This window comes from Antedon mediterranea, chromosome 2 (genome assembly GCF_964355755.1).
Source record: "Antedon mediterranea chromosome 2, ecAntMedi1.1, whole genome shotgun sequence".
In the NCBI taxonomy this organism is placed as follows: Eukaryota; Metazoa; Echinodermata; class Crinoidea; order Comatulida; family Antedonidae; genus Antedon; species Antedon mediterranea.
In genome coordinates this window covers 17,176,052-17,184,519 of record NC_092671.1, presented here as the reverse complement: position 1 = coordinate 17,184,519, position 8,468 = coordinate 17,176,052, and the positions used below count along the sequence as shown (strand labels likewise).

General features: G+C 32.3%; 1 protein-coding gene across 1 annotated transcript in view; it reads left to right on the top strand.

Annotated features, from left to right (window-relative positions):
* Positions 1 to 271: 271 nt before the first annotated feature.
* The window catches only part of LOC140040606 (voltage-gated delayed rectifier potassium channel KCNH8-like), a 70,106-nt gene continuing 61,909 nt past the window's right edge, over positions 272 to 8,468 (top strand). Inside the window, exon 1 of the mRNA XM_072086660.1 lies at positions 272 to 922. Within this exon, the coding sequence (XP_071942761.1) occupies positions 847 to 922 (76 nt within the window). The 5' untranslated portion in view covers positions 272 to 846. The remainder of the gene's footprint in view (positions 923 to 8,468) is intronic.

The following is an 8,468-nucleotide window of genomic DNA, read 5'->3' as shown; positions in this document are numbered from 1 at the left end:
GATGTAAATAATGAATGATGTAGGCCTACAGTAATATAATACGCGTAGTTTGTAAAAACAATAAATTCCTCGACTTAGGCTTTCTTTTGATCTTGTTACACGGCAGTTTAAGCACTGACAGTTATGGTAACGTATAGCTAAACAACCCTGCTTTGACAGTACACCATCTATTTAACCGATCTAATTATACGGTTCTTTATTCAACCACCTGATGGATTAAACACATAATTCGAGTAAGATAAGGAGTCAGCTAGTTAATATGCCGGAATATTGGAGAATGATGAGAGTACTCGGCTGGACTGATGCGACTGATCTAATTAGGCTGAACATATGCGATTGCTGAAACCATTCTATGACTTTTCAATGGAACGACACGACGGATAAAAGCCTGCACGTTAAAAGTCGAGTTCTAATATTCAGAATACGATATGCTTTGTTATCACTCGAGTGCTGTACATGGATTTGAAATATTCAATAGCCAGACAGTCAGTTTTGGAAATCACCGATATTAATTAACAGAATAAACAACAATGTACTACTTGGTGTATCATTGTATCTGATCTGATCTATTGATGGCTGAGCTTTTCTTTTACTGGTTGTTACGTTAGTGATGGAAAACATTATTTTCTGTACAATGCTTTACAATTAATTCACTTGAACTTTTTGACAATTGTCTGTGTCATGGAAGCATCCGGCCCCAGCCGATCTGTATTGGATGTTAATGAAAATTGATTTTAGCCAGGAGATTTTAATATACCAGCTATTCAATGGCCGATAAATGGGATTAGGATAAAATATGATAATGTTGATATCTGAATTGGCAATAGATACATAATATTATAAACAATGCCAGTTCGGAAAGGCTTGCTAGCTCCCCAAAATACCTTTTTGGATACCATAGCAACGAGATTCGATGGAACCCGTAAGTACATTATTTTTTCTACATTTTTTTAAAAACTTTTATTATTTCATTTTTTTCCGTAATTTTACACAATCATCAAGCTCATTACAAATTTGTATGTGTTTCCTGTTCATCTCTTTATCGACTTGTTTTAATTTATTATACTTTTTTCTTTGTATTTTGATAATGAAGAATTAGAACATTTTATACATTTAAACACTGTAGTTTAATCGCACAGATATAAACAGAGCAATGTTAGATGGCATACTAGATTATTATTCTATTGTTTTTATTAGTAGGTCTAAATTAGCCTTAGATATCAAACTACGGTAATACATTTTTATACTTTAAAAAAAACCGTGTTTAGGCCTATAAAAACCTTACTTTAATAATTAACACAACGTAATCACTGGTATTTATTTATTTAAAACACCGTAATTAATATTACCACCGACGTTTCTAAAGTATTCTAAAATGCTATTTCAATGGTTGGTCTGACCAATGCAGTAAAATGGAACAATTTAATAAACAATCTTAAAACATGTCCACATTTTAAATTGCTTTTTGTCATAATATGGTATTCCACATGACGACATAACATATTTGTGTTGTTTTCATACCATTTTTTATCTTGTCTAAAAATATCAAGATAATGTAAGAATTGCATATTATTGTTAACCATGGTTAATATAGTTCATTTTCATCGATGAAGCTAGTTCTTGCTTTTAAACATACACATAAATAAATGTCGATGAAGCTAGTCCTTGCTTTTAAACATACACACTATACTTATAAATAAATGACAAGGCCAGGGTACGTGTATGACCATCAGCATAATGAGAAGTGTTTATAACAAAGACATTGTTATCAGACACAGCTTTCCTAAACGTTGACACTTAGGCATATACACCAGTTTTTACAACTCCCTGTATACACCATTTACAGAAAAATAATTTAGGCCTCCTGATTAATGAATTCGTGGTTATATTATCAGTGCCTATAAACGTTATTGCTATTTACTATTATAGATGGTATGGACAATAATTCACAATGGATATTTCATTGTACAGCAAATGCTTTGAATTTGTTGTTGAACTCGGCCAACTGTCATATTTATAATCCCTGTAGTAAATCCCAATGGCTTTAAATGCGATCTTTTGTTTATTTTTAGTGACATTAATAGCGAAATAATGCATAAAGTGGCCGATGTTGACAATCTGTAGACGTTTATTAAAAACAGATATCTGTCTCTGTATGGACGTTTTGTAAACTAAGCACGGTACGCAATTATTTAATTAATTAATTAAATTATCTCAGGATGTAACCTCAATTAAAAAAACCAACAGTATAAGCAATCCCTCTCCCCACCCCGTTTGAACGGCTCTATTCAGGGGAAACGCCTATTAAGAAGACACTTTCTTGTGAACTGAACGAGGGGAAATATATATTTTCACACTACTGTCTCCAAAGACATCCTATTATTAAGGTGTCCCCTTAATAATAGGGATTCTGTATTAGTTTTCGAATTTTTTTGTTTTCTTTAAATTTAATATATCTGTATGCCTATTGTAGACAAAATGAAATAAATTCTGAAAAATACTGTGGCTAATCGCACTAATGTTCATTTTTAAAACACACAGTTGCATAGTAGGCTATGTAAAATAGTTTGACCTGCTCTTTGGTAGCATAGTGATACAAAGAGGTTTCTATTTACTTCGTTAGACCTATCTCATCTTTTCCCCATTGACATTATCTCACTGGTAGGCCTATATATTGTTAGGCACCAAAGCTAAATTAGAACCCCTACCTTTGGACTCATACAGTAGTAGTGAAAGGAAATACCCAGCCTACACTTCTATTAAGGATACACTTTGTTGGGTCCAAATATTGTTTCTAATGTCCAGCCAATATATACTAGATTTGTATTGAGCTTCAGCAGCTTTGCATCATATAATTATAGAGAAACACCTTTCATTATTATGGTCTCCACCTAGGAACTTGAATACCAGGAGCTTGTCGACAGGTGGGGATTTCTGTAAAATGCTTCTGAATTGTGAAAAACCTGTATCTTGACTATTTTGTTATTTTTTAATATTCTTACACACATTTACTGTAGATTCCTAAAATCTATGTATTTTTTATGAAATTCAGAGTATAAATCAATGAAAATTACAATTTTAGGAACTTGATTAGAGTATGGCACATATAGACCTTTAGTAGCTTATCGGTTTGTCTTGTTTAATTCTTCCGTACAACTAAACATTAATTCGGATGAATATCCAATGATGTAAATGTTTTCAATCATTGCTTTTGATATCTATGTATAGAACAATAAATGATATCATAGCTTTCTTCATAGTATTGATTCCTTAATGATTACTGACGACTAAATGAGCGACATTCATAAATTAAAGTTAAAATCAATGGCAAGATAAAATCACTCTCTTTTAAATTAATTCTGATAATGAAATCAACACATACATTAGACAAGGACAGAGTAACAGACTGAAAAGAAATGAATGTTAAGTAAGCACATATCGGCTAACGGTCATTTCGATAGAAAGAGAAGTCTGATGATGACTATAACGATTTCATTACACAAATTACCTATTCAACCATCAACAGACTTATTCGGTGAAATAGCATAATCCACTTGATATAAAGATTGTCAACAATGGTGTACACGCATCTCAAAGAATAAACAGTGTAATGTTAATGAGTCAATGTGTAGGCCTATATGGATTGTTTACTGTGAATTCTGTCATCTGTCTAGGTGTTAATACCTGTTTGCATGTTCCATGCTACACGTATACTATTTTTAAAACTGTTAATGACCGACTAAGCAAAAAAAAAACAATTTATCTATTTTCAAACTCTAGCGTTTGCTTTACATTGAACTTTTCCTTCAATATTTAATGTAATAGTCTCTACTAAATAAGATGAACGCAAGATCTTATTATTAACAGTTACATTTCAAGTAATATAAATGTTATTTTGTAGGTCACTCGCCATTCGATGATATTTCCAATCCAGCTACCGCTTTCAGTAGTTTTTTTCATTAATAAACAAATGCCCGCGGTAACACTAAAGATCTAATAAAGAACTTGAGCAAATGTCTCGAAGCTTCGACCGACTTTTGGTCTGGCTGCTGGAACTGTTTATCGTGTCGTAATTCGTCACAATTCATATCTTCAAACAGTGTCATTGTTATTTAGACATATTTCAAAAATGTTTACTCCAGCCTATAAATCTCGAGACTAAAAAAAGTATACAAACATCTCTCTTATATAACATAAATAATTTATTTTAAAAAAAAGAAAACAGTTGATAAAGTAATTTTATTCCCTTTTAAATAAAACACGAGTGCTGAAAATGGTATTTGTTCGATAAAATATGTAACATTTTTTCAGTGACGTCAATCCTGTGAATGTAACTATTTAAGCTTAGGTCCCTTTTGGAAGCAACGTAAAGACGTAAGCGCACCGTAAGTAACTTGACCAATCCCGACGCGATGGATCACCCGAACTGACGTTTGTGATTGGTCAACTCACGTTGTGTCTTGGTTCGTTGCGTACAAGTGGGAACAAAGCTTTTATTTAGGGATAATCTGTCCGCACAAAGTGCGTCATCAAATTGTGTGCTTTTGTGGCGTTAAGAATACAGGTATATTAATTTGGTTTTATTTATATGAGTTCAGTTCTATCAAGCCCAGTTTCAGATCGATGTATATGTCACTTTTACTTTCGAAACTTAGTGCAGCTGGAAGGATGTACATGTAATAGCACAAATATTTTTCTATTGTTTCAAGGTTTCAAGATTTCAATTTATTTTCAAAATTGCATAAGAATATTTGATAAGGTAAATAGTTAAAATAATGCAAAAATGGAGGGAAAAAACAAAAGAGCAATGCTCGTTTTTGTGGCTCCCCTTATACTTAAAAAAGAACCTTACAAATAAAAACAAGACAATGACAGGACAAATACATAAACAAATAAGATTGTATAGGCCTAAGTTCTTTTTCACAGAGGAAGAAAAAATGTTAAGAATGGTGTTTTTAGGAAAATGTAATAATGCGTTCAAAATCTTACATAATTAAAAACTATAATTATAATTTAGGCTATAGTTTTCCGTTTTATTCTTTTATCAAGGTGTTTAGTCAAAATACAAACGCATTATATAGTGAGAAGATTGGAATATACTCTAGGCTAACATGTAAAATGTCTCTAATACATCTCCGCACACCTACGAAATATTACCGCTTTTAGCAGTTTGATTATGTGTATTCCAATATGTGTTGATGTTACCGCTAAACATCATAAGTGGCTAAATAATCGAATATTACCTTTGTTTGGAATGTACGGAAAAAAACTGTTTTGAATAATGGAATATACATAGATTATGATAAATAATTTGTGGTACAATTCACATTATAGGAAAATGCCTTTGTGACCAGATTAGCATGTTTTTCTACTTGAATTTTTATTCTTTATCATGTACATTTCTAACAACCATCGTAATGATGCTCAGCTAACAATGTTGTACGTAGCTAAACCACGTAATTTAGTTTTGACATTTTGTTCAGAATATTGTGCAAAATGCTGGAGCAAGAGCAGTTCAATATGTTCAGGCCTATTGCTTGCTCCTGTCACGTACTTGATGAAATGCCGAATAAATATTATTATCATCATTATAAATATTACAAAAATACAGAAAATCAATTTGGTCCCGTAATGAACATGAGTTCATAAATAAATAATTATCATTGGATGATTTGTGAACGCCACAGAATGATATTCTAATTAGCCTAATGAATATCATTCAGAATAAACAATTTATGAACTCGTAGCTTAGTACTTCTTCCTTATTATTCTCCATTGCATGTTTTGCGCAAAGCCTAGGTTGCCCGTTTTTTGTCCAGCTCATTACCTGGATCGTATAATTTAACAATCATAATACTATTTGCCAAATAGTTGTAGAAAATGAGTGTTCAAAAAAACAAAGATTACTCGCTACTATATCAGATCGATGTGCAAGCGATAACTTTAACAGTGTCGTGTTTTGCATTGTCGGTAATTATAACGATACAATAATAGTTTAGCCATTTCCGAATATTGATTAAAAATTAGGCTTTATATTCTAGTTGAATATGATATTTTTTTTGCCAATCGGACAAGATGATTTAATAATTATGACTTACTCATTGAAATGGTAACATCTGAAGTGTCCTCATTATTTGCGTTGGATGAAACATTCATGATAATAATATAACATAATGAAGGATTTACTTCAATCTTCATGCTTTTACTTCAATCTTCATGCCTTTACTTCAATCGTCATGCTTTTACTTCAATCGTCATGCTTTTACTTCAATCTTCATGCTTTTACTTCAATCTTCATGCCTTTACTTCAATCTTCCTGCTTCTACTTCAATCTTCACGCTTTAATCTTCATGCCTTTACTTCAATCTTCATGCTTTTACTTCAATCTTCATGCTTTTACTTCAATCTTCACGCTTTTACTTCAATCAGCATGCCTTTACTTTAATCTGCCTGCTTTTACTTCAATCTTCATGCTTTTACTTCAATCTGCATGCCTTTACTCCAATCTTCATGCTTTTACTTCAATCTTTATGCTTTACTTCAATCTGCATGCCTTTACTTCAATCTTCATGCTTTTACTTCAATTTTCATGCTTTTACTTCAATCTTCATGCTTTTACTTCAATCTTCATACTTTTATTTCAATCTGCATGTCTTCACTTCAATCTTCATGCTTTTACTTCAATCTGCATGCTTTTACTTCAATCATGCTTTTACTTCAATCTTCATGCTTTTACTTCAATCTTCATGCTTTTACTTCAATCTTCACGCTTTTACTTCAATCTTCATGCTTTTACTTCAATCTTTATGCTTTTACTTAAATCTAAACGTATTTACTTCAATCTTCACGCTTTTACTTCAATCTGCATGCTTTTACTTCAATCTAAACGTATTTACTTCAATCTGCATGCTTTTACTTCATCTTCATGCTTTTACTTCAATCTTCATGCTTTTACTTCAATCTTCATGCTTTTACTTCAATCTTCATGCTTTTACTTCAATCTTCATGCTTTTACTTCAATCATGCTTTTACTTCAATCTTCACGCTTTTACTTCAATCATGCTTTTACTTCAATCTTCACGCTTTTACTTCAATCATGCTTTTACTTCATCTACACGCTTTTACTTCAATCTTTACGCTTTTACTTCAATCTACACGCTTCTACTTCAATCTACACGCTTTTACTTCAATCTTCATGCTTCTACTTCAATCTACACGCTTTTACTTCATCTTCACGCTTTTACTTCAATCTTCACGCTTTTACTTCAATCTTTACGCTTTTACTTCAATCTTCATGCTTCTACTTCAATCTACACGCTTTTACTTCATCTTCACGCTTTTACTTCAATCTTCACGCTTTTACTTCAATCTTCACGCTTTTACTTCAATCTTTACGCTTTTACTTCAATCTTCATGCTTTTACTTCAATCTACACGCTTTTACTTCAATCTACACGCTTTTACTTCAATCTTCACGCTTTTACTTCAATCTTCACGCTTTTACTTCAATCTTCATGCTTCTACTTCAATCTTCACGCTTTTACTTCAATCTGCATGCTTTTACTTCAATCTTCACGCTTTTACTTCAATCTTCATGCTTTTACTTCAATCTACACGCTTTTACTTCAATCTTCATGCTTTTACTTCAATCTTTATGCTTCTACTTCAATCTACACGCTTTTACTTCAATCTTCATGCTTTTACTTCAATCTTCATGCTTCTACTTCAATCTACACGCTTTTACTTCAATCTTTATGCTTTTAATTCCATCTTGAATCCTAGAACGTATACCTAGATTCAACAACAACAACATCGGCAAGGGTTCGAGGCCGACTCGCTCCTAGTTCTGGTGGTGGAACAAGTCTTCTCGGATAAGGACTATAAACCGTAGGTCCAGTGTACACAGTTATAACCTGTGTGTACTTTAAAGAACCCAGTTCATTATTCGAAAAAGAGTAGGGGGTTACCCCGGTGAACTGGTTCACACAATAGCCCCTGTATCAGGAGGATTACCACCTATCTGATAGGACAGTGATTAATTCACTATTGGTAATCCTTGGCCACATTGCCTAAAGACATAAAATAAAATAAAATAAAAATACTTCAATCTTCATGCTTCTACTTCAATCTTCACGCTTTTACTTCAATCTTTATGCTTTTAATTCCATCTTGAATCCTAGAACGTATACCTAGATTCACAATAGAAAATTAAACAATGGTAGGCCTAATATATACGTTATATTAAAAATATGCTTTTTCTATCTGATTAAATTTGCAATTGTTATTAGAAGAGAAATTATTATACTGTAGCAGTTCATACGGATGCAATGTTTACAATCATTATGAAACCTTAAACGCTAATAATATCTATTGTGTTCAAATTCGATAAAAAATATGGCTTTAGAAACTATCGTACCGTGCTTTCCTCATGATCAAACCGTCCGAAAAAACACCTGATATTTTAACCCA